The 17,566-nt window shown below is 43.1% G+C and overlaps 1 protein-coding gene across 1 annotated transcript in view; it reads right to left on the reverse strand.

The window, feature by feature from the left end:
• Nucleotides 1-5,395: 5,395 nt before the first annotated feature.
• LOC119941372 (putative N-acetylated-alpha-linked acidic dipeptidase) overlaps nucleotides 5,396-17,566 on the reverse strand; it is a 44,744-nt gene continuing 32,573 nt past the window's right edge. Inside the window, exons 14-19 of the mRNA XM_038761780.1 lie at nucleotides 15,308-15,399; nucleotides 12,815-12,905; nucleotides 11,611-11,875; nucleotides 9,040-9,121; nucleotides 7,126-7,218; nucleotides 5,396-6,088 (exon numbers count right to left, since the gene is read on the reverse strand). Of these exons, the coding sequence (XP_038617708.1) occupies nucleotides 5,899-6,088; nucleotides 7,126-7,218; nucleotides 9,040-9,121; nucleotides 11,611-11,875; nucleotides 12,815-12,905; nucleotides 15,308-15,399 (813 nt within the window). The 3' untranslated portion in view covers nucleotides 5,396-5,898. The remainder of the gene's footprint in view (nucleotides 6,089-7,125; nucleotides 7,219-9,039; nucleotides 9,122-11,610; nucleotides 11,876-12,814; nucleotides 12,906-15,307; nucleotides 15,400-17,566) is intronic.

A 17,566-nucleotide genomic window follows, 5' to 3' on the forward strand; every position in this document is an offset into this window, starting at 1 on the left:
TTAAGAGCTTTCTATATGCCAAGTTTCTGTCTGCGCGCCCCGGGCAGGAAACGAGGTTTGCGCAAACCAGGGCGCACTAAAACTGGCTTGGATTCCAAACCCTGTGGATTTCCTTTCCCATCCTGGATTTCTCCCCAGGGGCTTCATTTTCCACTAGAGCAGCCCCCCTACCCACAGACTGCCCTGGTTATTTTCCCCGACATAGGCAGGGGCTTCCACCCATCCCTGAATAATAATAATAATAATAAAATAATAATAATAAGTAATGGTATTTGTTAAGCTCTTACTATGTGCCAAGCTTCTCTGTGCACTCCCCTGGCAGGGGACGAGGTTTGTGCAAACCAGGGCCCATCGACCCCATCTGCCTTGATTCCAAACCCCGTGGATTTCCTTTCCCATCCTGGATTTCTCCCCAGGGGCTTCATTTTCCTTTAGAGCAGCCCCCCTCCCACCGACTGCCCTGGCTATTCTCCCCGACCTGGGCAGGACTTCCCAGGAATAATAAATTATTATTCCCCTGAATAATAATAATGATAAGAAGAATGATGATAATAATAATAATATTTGTTAAGCACTTACTATGTGCCAAGCATTCCTCTGCGCGTCCCGGGCAGGAGACTAGGTTTGTCCAAACCAGGGCACACGGACTACAGCTGCCTTAGATTCCAAACCTCGTGGATTTCCTCTCCTATCCAGGATTTCTCCCCAGGGGCTTTCATTCGGGTCGCGCATTTCTTTAAAGAGCAGCCCCCCTACTCACTGCCCTTTTTATTCTCTCCAGGGGGTTGGGGAGTAGAGTTTACACACTTCCTCCCCTTCCAAACTTGTAAAAACGTTGGGCAGGTCCAGTCTCCAAAAGGGGATTTCAAATATAAAGAAATCTTTCCACTCGCAGAAATGACTACAGGTTACTAAAGCAGAGATCATTTACTGGGTGCTTTAAAATTCCACTGAAGCCATTTTTTCATAGAGGGCTGAAATACATGAAAGGTGTCCTGCAGGAACAGGATTAAAATTTATGGCAGGGGGAAGCATTTGTTTGCCATGGAGGGACACGGCTAATCTTTTGTAAATCTTTAAGGGGCTATACACCATACATACTTGGTGTTCACAATTCATATAAATAGACCTTAACTTATGTCATGTATACAATAAAAACTTTTCAGGTCATTTTACCCAAATTTACCATAGGCATAATAATATATGATATATGCAATAATATAACATTTATTTCCTCAAATACAGGAAGCCTCATGACCAGTTACTTTATATTTTAATATGTATGCACATATGTAGTGATAATAATAATCATGATAATGGTATTTGTTAAGTGTTTACTTTGGGCCAAGCACTTTACTAAGCACTGGGGCAGATACGAGATAATCACATGAGGCTCACAATATAAGTAGAAGGGAGAACAAATATTGAATCTCCATTTTGCACATGAGGAAACTGAAGCACAGAGATGTGTCTTGCCCAATGTTACACAGGAGGTACACGGAAGTTGCCAGTATTAGAACTCAGGTCCTCTGCCAAATACAAGAGAAAATTGATGCATAACCAACTACGATCTGGATAAATCTCTTCTCTAGATTTAAATTCCATCTCGTTGTTGATTACTTGGAAGCAGGGAGAGGAGTTCTGGTTAAAAGGAGAAAAAAAAATTGGTGGGGAGGTTCAAAACTGATTAAACTGGTGATTTGTAATTATGTGTGGAATCAATTTATCCAGGCTTCAATTGTTGCCCACTACCAAAGATGACGGAGTTGCCTGTATGATACTAGGTAATTGATTTTCCTTGTCCGACAACACTCAGATGTCCGATTTGGCTAATGAATCTGCCCAAATTCAGCCTGTCTCATTACCTTGTAAGTGGAAAATGACAATGTCTCACTGTGTGTCCAATGAGATCCATATCCTCAGGCTCCAGCCTGGAGAAAAGCAGATAGTGGTTCACACCATCTTTGGCCCGGAATTGCTAAACACTGTAAACAATTACAATTTACCCAAGTAACCCAGCTAGCAATAACAGTCTGTTTCCCCTAGCGCTGTCTCATTATTTGCACTTCAACAAAGACTCAATGTACCTTACAAAGTCCTGCTTCTGGAAAAAAATGGTTCCATTACTTTATTCCCACCAACCTTTAATTTTTCACTGCAAAGCCATCTTTCTCCATAAAGGCAAATAGTACTTCCAGTTGTTAAAACTCATACCCCTGGAAAATTAACTTTACAGCAGAACTACTGGAGTACAACACTTAATCCAATTAGTCTGCACATACCAAGCCAGGGCAAAACTACAAAATTCCCCTCTCCCTCTTTAGTTATACTCCCTTCATCTTTCTCTCTTCCCCCCACCACTTACCCACCATTCCTCTCCCCCATCCCTCTCTACCCACAAAGCCATCCCATCTACTCCCTTTCTGTCCCCCCACTTCCTCTCTTTCCCATTGCCTCTCCCCCAAAGCTCCCACTAAAGTAGAATTACCGAACTCCTCAGCTCACTGATCCATTAGCCAGTTTCCAACTTTCAAAAAAGGGGAAATAATCAATCCATGGTATTCATTGAGCACTTACTATGTGCAGGGAACCGTACTCAGCGCTTGGGAGAGTACAGTACAACAGAATTAGCAGACACATTCCCTGTCCATAATGAGAAGGAAAGAATCCTGGAGCTAGTTAGGAACTCCAGCTTGTGGGCTACTGGTTTCTTACCCACCAAATGTGTCAGGTAAATAATAATAATGATGGCATTTGTTAAGCACTTACTATGTGGGAAGCACTGTTCTAACAATGAGGTAGTAACAATGAGATACTCAACTACTAACCAAAATTCTCCAATTACCAAAACTGCCCCCAAAGCGAAAGAGCTGACTCTCTGCTAAAAAACTGTGTAGGTTTTACAGGAAACACCAGCAGCTAAAACCTACAAAATGGATACAAGCCGAGTGCACTGTTCTCACCTGAATACTCACCACTCTGCAAAAGTCAGGGAGCAGATGCCATTAATGACATCACAAGGTAGCATTGCTGAAGAGTCACTAGAGTCACTTGTGAACATAATGACCAAAGACCACAATGTTCATTTATGCACTGACAGATGAATATGATTATGATTATATGAATATGATGAATTATAGGGTTAACTTCTAGACTGTGAGCCCGCTGTTGGGTAGGGACCGTCTACATATGTTGCCAATGTGTACTTCCCAAGCGCTTAGTACAGTGCTCTGCACACAGTAAGCGCTCAATAAATACGATTGAATGAATGAATGAAGGGTTGGACTTGCTTGCCCCTGGACTTTGGATGAAATGAGAGATCACTTCAGTGGCACTGTTCAATATCTTTTTGGCCCAAAGAAAAATTAGGTTTCTTATTTAAAATAAGGTGACAGTCTATTAATGTCTTTAAGAACAGTTTACAACTGGGCCTGGAGTTTATAAAAACCGGAGAAAAAGATACAAGAATAGAAAGTCTTTGAATTATAGGGTTAAGAATAAATGAGGAAAAGCAGAGGAGGAAATGGAAAAGAATTAAGTGATCAGGTAAGGTGTTCTTGGTGTCGTAACTACTCTTACCGATGAATGAATATGTACGATTAGCTATGTTCTTCCTGTTCAAATATTTTGGTGGTGGATTCCATCCAGGGATGTGAGTGTTGTTGAAAGATTAAATCTTCTTCATTGGCTAGAAATTATGAGAAAGGCTGAGGGAGCAATAGGCGTCGAAAGAGGAATAGTAGTGTGGTATAGGAAGCTAGAATATCTTTGCTCATTCCCATCCTGGAATAGTTGGCACCTGGATTAAGAATCAGAAGTTCACATTTCACCAGTGTGTTTTGACATTTGGGGTACCTTCCCAATAATTAATGATGGTATCTATTAAGTGCTTAATCTGTGCTAAATGCTGGGATGAAATCGAGATACCCAAAGCGGTTAATACAAGCCTCTGCTCTCAGTGGGTGTCCAATAAATACCTGGTTGAAAATGTCACATACTTTTTGTGACTATAAACACACATCTGTTTGCACATATATATTTCTTTTTTGGGTACACTGCTGGTTTTATCAATCAGCCCATGATGGGTATTTATTAAGCATTTATTGAGTGTACAATATAAAGAAGTCAGTAGACATGTTCCTGGCCTACAATGAGCTACTTTAACAGAAAGCAGTGTCCCACCATTAATACAGCATTTGTTAAGCACTGTGCGTCAAACACTGTTCTAAGAACTGGGGTAGATACAAGCTAATCAGGTTGATTACAGTCCCTATCCCACAGGGACTAACAGCCATTGTAGAGAACCATGGCCCATCCATGCCTGGAATGCTACATGGAGTTTTGGTTACCATATTAAGTGCTTGTTATGTGTCAGGCATTGTTCTAAGTACTGGGGTACAAATAAGTCAGGTTGGACAGAGTCCCTGTCCCACATGGGGCTAATGGTGAGGAAAAGCAAAGCTTGAGAAGGAAAAGGGCAGCAAAGATGATGGTGGGGTGAGGAGGGGATGAGCAACTTGGCAGTTCTGGGTACAGACTCGAGTGAAAAGATCAATACTACTGATTGGACAGGCAATGGCTGGAGGAGACATGACTTGAAAGATGTGGTCAGGGCAAATGTAAAATTTATTTTTGATAATAGCATTTATTAAATACTTACTGCATAAAGCACTGTACTAAGCCCTTGGAAAGAATACACGGGAGGGAAAAGATACGGTCCCTGACCCTCATGGGGATCTTCATCTCCTTGTTGCTTATCACATTCCTTCGCAACAGGATGGGGGCCATTCACTGAGCCACCAAGCAGCAGAAGAAAAATACTTCCACATGGTAGGTGGTTAGGTTACGAAATTAATTTTCACAAGAAGCTGGGCAGCAGAAAATACAGATTCAGAGGAGTTGGATAAATTTATAGGTGACCCATACGGGTTATTAAGGGGAAAAAAAGAAGCTAGAAGGTAGATCCCAAACTATTCTGTTAGTTGCCCCGTGTGGAGACAGAATACTGGGCTGGAAGGCCCATTGCCTTGACTTTGCTACTCAGGAGTATCACTGATGGCCTTTTACTCCTGGCACTTGGGCTTCTTGTATGTTTTGGTTTATTCCCCATTAAAAAGTAAACTCAATGCCTTCTGCTTCTTGTAAAAGTAACCGCACAAAAAGGTGATGTTTATAATGACAAAAACATGTTCCCAGAGTGTCAAATAATAATAATAATGATGGTATTTGTTAAGCGCTTACTATGTGCCAAACACTAAGCGCTGGGGGGATACAAGGTAATCAAGGTTGTCCCACTTGGGGCTCACAGTCTTAAACCCCATTTTACAGATGAGGAAACTGAGGCACAGAGAAGTGAAGTGACTTGCCCAAAGTCACACAGGTGACAAGTGGTGGAGCCAGGCTTAGAGCCCATGACCTCTGACTCCCAAATCCAAGCCCTTTCCACTGAGCCACGCTGCTTCTCTAAACTCCTCTGGGGAATAGTTCAACTTGGGCCAGGACCAAAGGGTAGATTCCATTTTGTTTTATTGGTGGAAGGCTGTGTTGGGGGATCCTTCATTGGTGAAAAGGGAAGGAGGCCCTTTAAAGCCCCATTTACAATGCCAGGGAGGGATGGAAGCAGTCACACTGTTCTAAGCACTTGGGAGAGTGAAATACATATTCCCTGCCCACAAAGAGTGCTGAATGGACCAAACAAATTAGACCCAAGGTTACCTGTTAGCCCTTCCATCCTTCTAACTACCAGTGTGATTTTAATTTTTTTTTTAATTACCACCTTATTTTACAACTGATCTCAACCCCAACCTGACTTATAAAATGGCCCCGGTAATACAGTTAAAAGGCGAGCACAAAAGAGGGTATATTCTAACCCCACAAACCCCAAATCCTCCCAGGGGGTCAGGCCACCTCCTTCAGAGTGCCCGCAGCCGCCTGGACTGTGAAGGCCGCGATGGAGATCTGCCTCTTGACTTCGGCCCAGGCCTTCGGGGGGTCGGCGTGGTTCCCAATATCAAACAGGGCGTCAAAGATCCCCGGGAACGATTCCCCTGCGTACTTATTGTGGCTGCTCGGAGCAAAGATCACGTGTCTGTGGACAGAATAAAACTGAATATCAACCAAGTGAACCAAAAAGGGTGTCCGTGGTCTAGTGGCCACAGCAAGGGCTTGAGAGTCAGGGGACCTGGATTCTAATCCCGATTTGCCACTTGCCTGCTGTGTGACTCTGGGCAAGTCACTTGCTTCTCTGTGCCTCAGTGTCCTCATCTGTAAAATAGGGATTCAATACCTGTTCTCCCTCCCACTTGGGCTGTACGCCCATTATTACAGTTCAACCGAGAAGCAGTGGGGCCCAGTGTGAGGAGCATTACGCCGAAAGCCAGGACACCTAGGCTCTTGTCTCAGCTTTATCCCTATTCTGCTTGGTGACTTTGGACAAGTCACCTAACCTCTCTGGACCCCAGTTTCTTCATCGGTAAAATGGGGCTAAGTTCTCTGATCTTTCTGCCTCTTAAGGCATAAGTCCCATATGGAACAGGGGCAATGTCTTACCTGGTTATCTTGCAGGTACTCTAGGTCTTAGCACAGTGCTTGACATGTAATAAGTGCATAATAAATACAGTAATAGAAGATCATCATCTGGGGATTCTGGAAACGTAGGATGTGTTTCTCAGTGATACCTACATCTCACTGTGAGAGAAGGATCTGATTAGCTTCTCCCACCCTTTTTATAATGGTATCTGTTAAGCGCTTACTATATGCTGGGCACTGTATTAAGCACTGTGATAGATACAAGATCATCCGGTTGAACCCAGTCCCTGTCCCACATAGGATTCGCAATCTTCATCCCCATTTTACAGATGAGACAACTTAGGCACAGAGAAGTGACTTATCCAAGGTCACATAGCAGACAAGTGGCACAGCAGAGATTAGAACCCAGGTCCTTCTGACTCCCAGGCTTGTGCTCTATTCACTAGGCCATACCGCTCCACCCAGGGAGAAAAAATAGGGGTTACTTTTGTTTCCAAAGAAACACTCAACAGCTCCTTTTTTCTATCATGATTTCAATTGTCTTCCAAACGCTGAACTCTGAAACGGAATCTGAGCAGCTGAAGGTCTTTTCCTTACCTATAGAAGGGCCTGCCGGGTAATCCTAGAGGATCGATGAAAGCCCTTTCCAAAAACATTAGTTGATCATTCACACTTCTCACCGAGATTGGGCTGAAAAGGAAATGGAAATGCTTTAGTTTCTGATGATGATGGTATTTGTTAATCGCTTACTATGTATCAGGCACAGTACTAAGCACTGGGGTAGATACAAGCAAATCAGGTTGGACCCAGTCCCTACCCTACAAAGGGCTCCCAGTCTCAATCCCCATTTTACAGATGAGTTAACTAACGCACAGAGAAGTGAAAGAACTTGCCCAAAAAGACAAGAGTTGGAGCGGCTTTAGAACTCAGGTCCTTTTGATTCCCAAGCCCGTGCTCTATCCACTAGGCCATACTGCGTGGCTCAGTGGAAAGAGCACAGGCTTGGGAGTCAGAGATCATGGATTCTAATCCTGACTCCACCATTTACTGGCTGGGTGACTTTGGGCAAGTCACAACTTCTCTGTGCCTCAGTTACCTCATCTCTAAAACTGGGACTTTAATTGTGAGCCCCACGTGGGACAACCTGATCACCTTGTATCCCCCAGCGCTTAGAACAGTGCTTTGCACATAGTAAGCACTTAACAAATACCATCATTATTAGTATTATACTGCTTCTCTGCCTGGGGTTCTGTTAAACTAAGGAGAAGGAGGGAATGAAGAAGGTGGGGGAAAGGCATGCTGCCAGCACGATGTGGAGCCTAAAATGCACAGCCTCACATTTGGGCCATCCCTTGGTGTAATCAATCAATTAATCAATCAGTCAATCAATGGTACTAACTGAGTGCCTACTCTGTGCAGAGCACTGAACTAAAAGCTAGGGAGCATTTAACAGAGTAGACACAATCCCCTCCCTCATGGAGTCACTGTGTGCAGAACACTACTGAGCACTTGGGAGAGAACAACAGAATTAACAGACCCGCTCCCTGCCCTCCAGAAGTTTACAATTCAGCGATAATAACAATAATTGTGATATTAATTAAGTGCTTACTATGTACAAAGAGTTGGGGTAGATACAAAATAAGCAGGTCCCACATTGGGCTCAGATTCTAAACTAAAGGGAGATAAGGTATTGGATCACCATTTTGCAGATGAGGGAACTGAGGCACAGAGAAGTGAAGTGACTTGCCTAAGGTCACACAGCAGGTGAGTGGCAGAGCTGGGATTGGAACCCAGGTTCTCTGATTCCCAGGCCTGTGCTCTTTTCAATAAGCCACTGGTGCTCTTTCCACTGCACCAGACATAATTGTAGATGGATCACTGGGTAGGAAGAGCAGAAATGGTGGCAGTAGAGTCACCAGGTACAGAAGCCTAGGTGGTTTAGTCCCTCTGAGCTGTAAGCTCATAGTGGGCAGGGAATGTGTCTGCCATATTCTTATATTTTACTCTCCCAAGCGCTTAGTACAGTGCTCTGCACACATTAAGCACTCAATAAATACGACTGACTGACTGGTAGCAATGGTACTTATTAAGAGCTTTTTGAATGCAGAGCTCTGTAGTACGTACTGGGCAGCGTACCAATCACTTGAGTAGTGTCCCAAAGCAGAAGGTTAATATGATGCCAGCACTTTCCAGGGACTCAGCTCTATGTAGAAGTGCTAACTCCATTAAAATTCCATTTAGAAGTGCCAACTCCATTAAAATTCCATGAGAATGCCCAGCTTCATTAATCTTATATCTCTGCAGAGACATTAACCCCATATCTCTGACAAGACTTGAGACTTCAGGGTAAAAAAAAGTCCCCCAAATGATGATTCATTATTCTTTCTTTGAAACCAGTTCTCAACTTCTTATGCCCTCCACACTTAGAATGAAAAGCTAGCACCTTTGTCTCTGTTTACTTTCATGCACAACTCTGTTCATTGAACAATTACCGCTTTAGTGAGCACTTACCGGTTTGGGTCCACTTGCTGGAGTCTCCTGTGAAAGTCAGCAGCTGTTACTGTAAAATTTCTCACTGCAGAAAAGAGGGAGTCTGGAAGAAATGAAAGCCGTGAGCACCGAATGCAAAGCAAACCAAATTTCTAGCCATCTAAAACCAAACAGCCTGGCAAGGAATCACTGCAGTCATGATGAAAACTAGTCTCCTATTGGAGTGGCAGGGAATGTGAGTTTTGCTTCTGCTTTACTTTTCCAAGTACTTAGGATTGAAGCAAAATGAACACATTGTTCTGCTGCACTCTCCCACGTGCTTAGTACAGGGCTCTGCACACAGTAAGCGCTCAGTAAATATGATAGATTGATTATTAAACTCCTGCTGTTAGGGAAAGATGGAGGGGGGAGACGTGGGCATTAAATAATGAATTCCTTTCCCCAGTATTCCTGTCATTCAATTATTTCCCACAAGTCCTTAGGAGGCTTTGTCAAAGGAGGATTGTAAACAAATGTTCACCTAACCAAACTTCAAGGGGCTTAATGTGGACTGTGTTGTTTCATGGTAATAACACTCTCCTGGTGGGTTCTGAACAGAGAGAACTTAGCAACAGCACATAGGCTTTACTGATCAGATAAACAGGCACGTTTAGTTAGACTTAGATTAACAAGGTGGTAAAATAATCCTGGGAGGCAGGAGTCCTTGTATCCTCTTCTCAATCTTAGTTCTACTAGAGGGTGGTGGGAAATTGAGTGAGAATAGCTTCAACTACCCTCTCCGGGATTCATCTGGACACACGCCATTTAATCCCCCGCTATGGGGACGCTTAATACCCAGTTCTCCTAGGACAGCAAACAACTCACGGCTAAAAGAAGCATGTTTGGTATGGGCTGTGTCAGACACCATAAGCATGTGCACAACCATGTCTCAATCAACCAATGAATAGTATTGAGGCAACTACTCTGTGCACAGCACTGTACTAAGCAATTGGAAGGAGCACAATAGAATTAGGAGACATGATCCCTGCCTTTGAAGATCTTACAAGTCTAACAGGTGCCAAGAACTGTGAGCTCATTGTGGGAAGGGACCATGTCTGCCAAATCTATTTTGTTGTACTCTCCCAAGTGCTTAGTACAGTGCTCAATACATAGTAAGTGCTCAATAAATGCCACTGATGATGACTGAACAAAACACCTGGGAAGGTACGACAGAGTTGATGGACATGATCCTTGCCATTGAGGATCTTAAAATTCCCCCAACAGCATGTCATGCTGTATCCAAACAGATATGGACAGTCAGACAAATGTTCCCTAAATCCCTACCAGTTTCTCTGTCCAGTTTAAATAGCAATGGCAGATAAGGTGGGATTCACAAAACCTCGAGTTAAAATTCTCACAGTATGAATACACAGTCTTTTAGACTGTGAGCCCACTGTTGGGTAGGGACTGTCTCTATATGTTGCCAATTTGTACTTCCCAAGCGCTTAGTACAGTGCTCTGCACATAGTAAGCACTCAATAAATAAATACGATTGATGATGATACCCGCAAACTGTATCAACAAAACGTGGGAAATAAAGCAAGGACAGAAAACTACTGTGGCCAATCACATGACATCCCACAGCTTATGGAAAATAGCTCTTGAAGTCAACCCTATCTTCAATGCTTTCCCCAAAGTCTGCCTCCTGGAAGCTTTCTATGATCAGACATCTACCAGGGGAACAGGAAGACTCAAAAGTAAAAGCATATTGGACATGGGGGGAGAATCACAGTTTCTCTAAGAATGGTGGTATTTATAAGGGTTCACTTTACATTTAGAGCACTGCACTAAGCAATGAGGTAAACAAGATAATCAGTACAGACACAGTCCCTGCCCTCAACCTCCAAGAGGGCTCAACCTTCCCCTTAGACAGGAAGATCCATCAGGGACAGGGACTGTGTTTAATCTGCTTATACTGTTTCTGTCCTAGTGCTTAGTACAGTGCCTGGCACATAGAAACAAATACTGTTATTATTGTTATTATGGAGGCAGAGCAGGTACCTTCTCCCCACCTTACAGATGAGGAAACTGAGGTTCAGAAAAGTTAAGCAATTTGCCCAGCATCACACAGCAGGACAGTGGCAATGTTGGCTTTAGAACCTATGTTATCTGATTCTTAATTGCCCCTTGCTCTTTCCACTAGGCCATTTCGCCTCCAATGTAAAGGGTTAATAACCAGGATATTCCTGAGACTGGGGTTACAGGGAGGAACTACTTAAGCAGCCTGTGTTGTCTTTGCTGTTTCTGAACATGCGGAAGCTTCTGTAACATCTGTTTTCAGTCAGTGCTAACACCCAAAAACTTTGCCATGTCAGCTCCAGATTTAATCAATGCCATTTTTAAAAACAAAGAGAGAACAAAATTGAGTAGTACTCTTAATTTGCTGGAGATCTCTCACTTTAATATCATCATTATGAGCATAATCCAAGCCTCTCACAACTGCAAAACCTCCGTAGTTATTAAAAGCAGAGATTGCAAGAGGAATAGAGGAGATGGGCCCATCAGAAAATCTGATTTTTTTTTTCCCCAAGGGACTCAGAATGTGAGACATACCAAATGATACCTGGTAGCTTTCCAATTCCTTTTGGTACTTCTTTGCTATATCATAAATGTTGCGTGCATATTTTTCTAGAGCTTCTGCGTAGTCGCGGCAGTCGAAGGGAAGGATGATGGAGTCTGCCAATTCGAAGACCAACCCTCCTCGAACCTGGGCCACCGTGAGGTGATTCTTCCAGGTGGGGTCGTAAAATCTGTCCACCATCTCGTAGGTTTCATAGACACTGTGATATACTGGGTAGCCACTGAATCTGTCCACTTTCTGTAAGGAAAAGAAAACCAGAAATCATAAATTCACACTGCTTATAAGCAGAGTGTTCACACTGCTGACAACAGGAAGGGAAATGCCTCTGAGTAAAGAGCGGTAAATGAAATACGTCGGTTTCTCTTGGGCCTCCTCTTTCTCCTTCTCTCTCCTTCCTTCACTTCCCCGCTTTCCTCATCCATTAACCTAGTATTTAAAGTTGTAATATAGATTTAAATCCTTCTCTGGCTGGTAAGGAGGGAGGCAGTGTGGCTTTGGGAAAAGAGCACAGGCCTGGGAATAATGATATCCAGATTCTAGTCCTAGCTCTGCCACCTGCCTCCTGTGTGCGTGACCTCAGTTTCCTCAACCGTAAAATGGGAATCCAAAACCTGTTCTTACACTGTGACACTGTGAGCCCCACGTGGGACAGGGATTGTGTCCAATCTAATTATCTTGCATCTACCCCAGCTGTTAGAATAGTGCTTGGTACATGGTAATTGCTTTAATAATATTATTGTTGTTATTTCTACTGAAATGGGAAGATTAGAACTTGGCCAGGTAAGGGGTTTTTTTATGCGAAGGTAGATGGGCTTCTATTGCAGGTCTTTGAGGAGTGGGGAGATGTGAACTGAATGTGTTTTTTCAGTGAAGGGGCTGATGCAGTAATCAAGGTAGGGATATAAGTGCTTAGTTGGGATGAAAAAGAGAGGGTAAGGGAGAATTTTAGCATTGTTTTGGAGGTAGAACCAACAGAACTTGGTGATAGATTAAATAGGTGGGTTAAATAAGAGAGATGAGTCCAGGATAATGCCGAAGTTACGGGGTTTGTGAGAAAGGGTGGATAGTGGTGTTGTCTACTGGTATGGGAAAGACAGGAGAAGCCCCTGTGTACTTCAAGTCAGGCAAGACTGAATTTGTTTTCTCCAGTGCGAACCCCCAGTCTGCCACACTCACCCAGTTTTTCGTGTACCGGGCCCGGCCTGAAGCAATGCCAAGTCGCTGGAAAAAAACTTCAAAGTCATTGCCAGATCCTAACTTGTTAATCCTTTTGAAGAGACAATGAAAGCACAATTTAAGGGCAAGAAGGTTGAGTTCAACCCAGAATAATACCACAATGAACAGAAACAGGAAGCTTTCCCTTAAGGATTTTCCTCCATAGAGCTAAAGCTAGAGCCACCCTACTAGGTCTGCTCTCAGAGTTAGGACCCCATTCAAGCATTTTCCTAAAAATAATTTTCTTTCTTTTTGTGATCACTCATGGTTCAGAAAGAACCTTTCAAAGGATAAGACATTCCTTACCTAGCATATTCCTAGGACTTTCAAACACTTCAGAGAAATGTTTATAAGCTCCTTGTAAGCAGGAAATGTGTCTACAAACTCAGTTATACTATCCTTGCTCAAGTGCTTAATACAGTGCTCTTCATACAGTAAGCACTCAATAATCACCATTGGCTGATTCATTCATTCTTTCATTTCTAAGGGTCTTTAGAACTTAATTGGTAGAACTGGGTATACTCGATGGCTTCTGCGTCATCTTTTCCAAATAGATTTCTAAAGCTTGGAGAAAAGAGAGAAAACTTGGCAGGCAACAGAGACCCTTCAAGCATCCCTTTGGTGGGGATGAATGAATGAAGTTTGGCTTTGGGCTCCCCTTCTGGAAGAAAACTGGCTGAGAAACTCTGTTGGGAGAAAGCCAAACGTGAACATTAGATTGACAAACTATGGTCCAATCAGATGATTCGCTGCTTAAGAGTCATCATCATCATTAATCGTATTTATTGAGCGCTTACTATGTGCAGAACACTGTACTAAGTGCTTGGGAAGTACAAATTGGCAACATATAGAGACAGTCCCTACCCAACAGTGGGCTCACAGTCTAAAAGTCCCAACAATCTCTGACTTTCTCAGCAATGCCAACACAGTGTGGACCGGAAAGATGGAGGAACACAAAAAGTAGAAACTAGAAACATATCTGTGACGATTTCCACCCTCCCCGTACCCATATATATGGAAGGCCACGTGGTCTAATGATGATGATGATGGCATTTGTTAAGCGCTTACTGGGTGCCAAGCACTGTTCTAAGCACTGGGGGAGAGTCAAGGTGATCAGGTTGTTCCACGTGGGGCTCACAGTCTTAATCCCCATAACACAGATGAGGTCACTGAGGCACAGAGAAGTTAAGTGACCTGCCCAACGTCACACAGCTGACAAGTGGTGGAGCCGGGATTAGAACTCACGACCTCTGACTCCCAAGCCTGTGCTCCTTCCACTGAGCCATGCTCGTTCTCTAACAGAAAAAGCATTGGACTGCAAGTCCAAAGAATGGGGTTCTAAGCCCAGCTCAGCCACCGATCTGCTGTGTGACTTGGACAAATCACTTTACCTCTCTGGGCTTCAGTTACCTCACCTGTAAAGTGAGGTTAGGTTCCTGCTCTTTCTACCTCTTAGACTGTGTGTGATCAGAATAACTCGTACCTATCCCAGAGTTTAGCACAGACCTTGCCACCTAGTAAGTGCTTATTTTATTTATTTATTTATTTATTTTGTTAGTATGTTTGGTTTTGTCTCCCCATTTTAGACTGTGAGCCCACTGTTGGGTAGGGACTGTCTCTATATGTTGCCAATTTGTACTTCCCAAGCGCTTAGTACAGTGCTCTGCACACAGTAAGCGCTCAATAAATACGATTGATGATGATGATGATGCTTAGAGAAGCAGTGTAGCCTAGTGGATTGACACAGACCTGAGAGTCAGAAGGCCCTGGGTTCTAATCCCAGCTCTGCCATTTGTCTGAGTGACCTTGGACAAGTCGCTTCACTTCTCTGTGTCTCAGTTACCTCATCTATAAAATGCAGCTGAAGACTGTGTCCAACCTGATTCGCTTGCCTATCCTAGTGCTTAGTACAGTGCCTGGACCATTGTCAGCACTCTTCAAATACCATTATTATCATTATTATTATTAACAGCATATTAGTTTGGGTCATTCAAAGATCTATTATTCAAGCTAAATGCCCAAGTTTTCCATGCACTTCTCAGAGGCAAGGCCATAAGAGTGAATAACAGAGAATATCAACTTTTCTTCTCGTGAAACACACACAAAAAATTCTCACCCTTTCACCCTGCTTCACTCTAAATTGCATCATTTCACACTTCGCAGTCTGTTGATTTGCTGAGAGAGCAGGGATTCAGCTACGGACACAAAGGAATAACTTTCTTACTAACTTCTGAAGATTTAACAACATGAGCTAAGGAGCGATGGGAAAGTGAAAACCATACATGTCATTCAGAAGCATCTCTCCCTCTCAACCTTCTCTCTCCCCTTAACTCCTCTCTCCTTCCTTTCATCAGCTGTGGAAGCATTTTCACACCATTAACACTGTAGGGGAAAAGCCCCCAGATTTGCAATGTAGACCATACTCTGTCAATTCCCAGGAAGACACGTATTTACCAAGGAACGCCGATGAATTCATCTGAAGGATTTTTCTCATACCAGCTTTCAAAGAGAGATTTATCTTCAAAACCTTCATCAGGGCTTGGCAGCTGCAGGACATTTCCAACGGATTAAAGTTAAGCTACATTAGGGATAGTAGGAGATGAACAATCTACAATATTAGGCCCAAACCATGGTCAGCCTTTTTAGGGGGTAGAGGGGAGAGATCTGTGGTCATATGGACCCTAAATTGGAACACATCATAAACTACAGAGAGTGTGTTGTATAATCATAGCAGGTTATCTGTTGCAATATAAACGTAAGTAATCAACCAATGATATTTACTTGAGCACTTACTGTGTTCAGGACACTGTACTAAGTGCTTGGGAGAGTATAATACAACAGATTTGGCAATACAACAGAATTGGCAGACAAATTCCCTGCCCATAGAGAGTTTACAGTGTGAAGAGGGAGACAGACATTAATATGAACAAATTACAGATATGTATGTAAGTGTTGTTGGGATGAGAGTGGGGTGAATATCAGTGCTTAAAAGGGTACAGATATAATAATAATAATAATAATAATGGTGGTACCTGTTAAGCGCTTACTAAGTGTGAAGCACTGTTCTAAGCGCTGGGATGACACAAGGTGTTCAGGTTGTCCCACGTGGGGCTCACAGTCTTAATCCCCACTTTACAGGTGAGGTAACTGAGGCAGAAAGAAGTGAAGTGGCTTGCCTAAGGTCACACAGCTGAAAAGTGGCAGAGTTGGGATTCGAACCCATGACCTCTGACTCCCAAGCCCAGGCTCTTTCCACTGAGCCACGCTGCATTGCATAGCCAATGCAGAAGGAAGAAAAAGTGGGGGGAAAAGAGTCCTGTGCTGCTTCATGAAGTAGTAATAATGGTATTTACTGAGGATCTACTGAAAGTAATGCAATATACTGAGCATTTGGGAGTTAATAATAATAATGATAATAATGGTATTTATTAAGCTCTTACTATGTGTCAAACATTGTTTAAAGCACTGGGGTAGATACAAGCTAGTCAGGTTGGACACAGTCCGTTTTACATGGAGCTCACAGCCTTAATCCCCATTTTACAGATGAGGTAACTGAGGCACAGAGAAGTGAACTGACTTGCCCGAGGTCACAAAGCAGACAAGTGGCAGAGTCAGGATTAGAACTCAAGTCTTTCTGACTCCCAAGCCCATGCTCAATCCACTAGGCCAATGGGACTTCGTAAGCCTGTTGTGGGCAGGGAATGTGTCTGCGAACCCTGTTATATTATTCTTTCCCAAATGCTTAGTTATGCACACAGTAAATGCTCAATAAAATACAACTGATTGGGCTTTAAAGCGCTCTGCACCCTTTAAAAGCTCAATAAATGCTACTGATGGATTGATTATGAACATACTTGAGCTAGCTTGAAAAATAAAGCTTATCTTTCCTTTGTCATAGCCTAATAAATGAGCAACATGCCACCAGAACATAAAATTTAGTGATAGCTTTGTTTCATTTGTAGTATCTCAGTGGAGCAAAACTGATTGTGTATACAAAGTAATTATGTTCTACTGTGTAAGTTTATTAACCGTAAATCTTCTTTTTCAGATCAGATTAGTTTCGCACTCTGACAATTGTAACAACTATGGAAGTCAGAACTCAGCCAATTTCACCCAAGAAATCCTATGTTTCGCTTTGCTGCTAGTCACAGGAATCTCTTGACAGGAAAATTGGTTGGGAACAAGAATGTTTAAGGTGTTTTTAACGGGGTCACACCCACACACCCACTCTTCTAGAAATGCTGTTTGTTGGGGCCATACTGAAATTGAGTGTGGGACAGGGACTGTGGCTGACCTGACTGTATTCTAGCTACCCCAGTGTTTAGTGCAGTGTGTACCATAAACCACAGTTATTATGATTGTCACAACTTCTCTGTGCTTCAGTTTTCTCAACTGTAAAATTCTTTAATTATCTCTGTGGGCCTGGTGGGACTGGGACTGTCTTTGATCTGATTATCTGTATCTTGGGGAAGCGGGAAAGAGTTTGGGCCTGAGAGTCAGAGGACCTGGGATCTAATCCCAGCTCCACCACTTGTCTGCTGTGTGACTTTGAGCCAGTCACTTCACTTCTCTGTGCCTCAGTTTTCTCACCTGTAAAATGGGGAGTCAATCCTTGTCCTTCCTCCTACTTAGACTGTGATTATTATTGGTGATGAATCTGAGAACAGAGAACATTAGGAGGCTGAAACAGTTCAGAAGCAGTGATGTGCTTCA

Source organism: Tachyglossus aculeatus, chromosome 20, assembly GCF_015852505.1.
Source record: "Tachyglossus aculeatus isolate mTacAcu1 chromosome 20, mTacAcu1.pri, whole genome shotgun sequence".
NCBI lineage: Eukaryota > Metazoa > Chordata > Mammalia > Monotremata > Tachyglossidae > Tachyglossus > Tachyglossus aculeatus.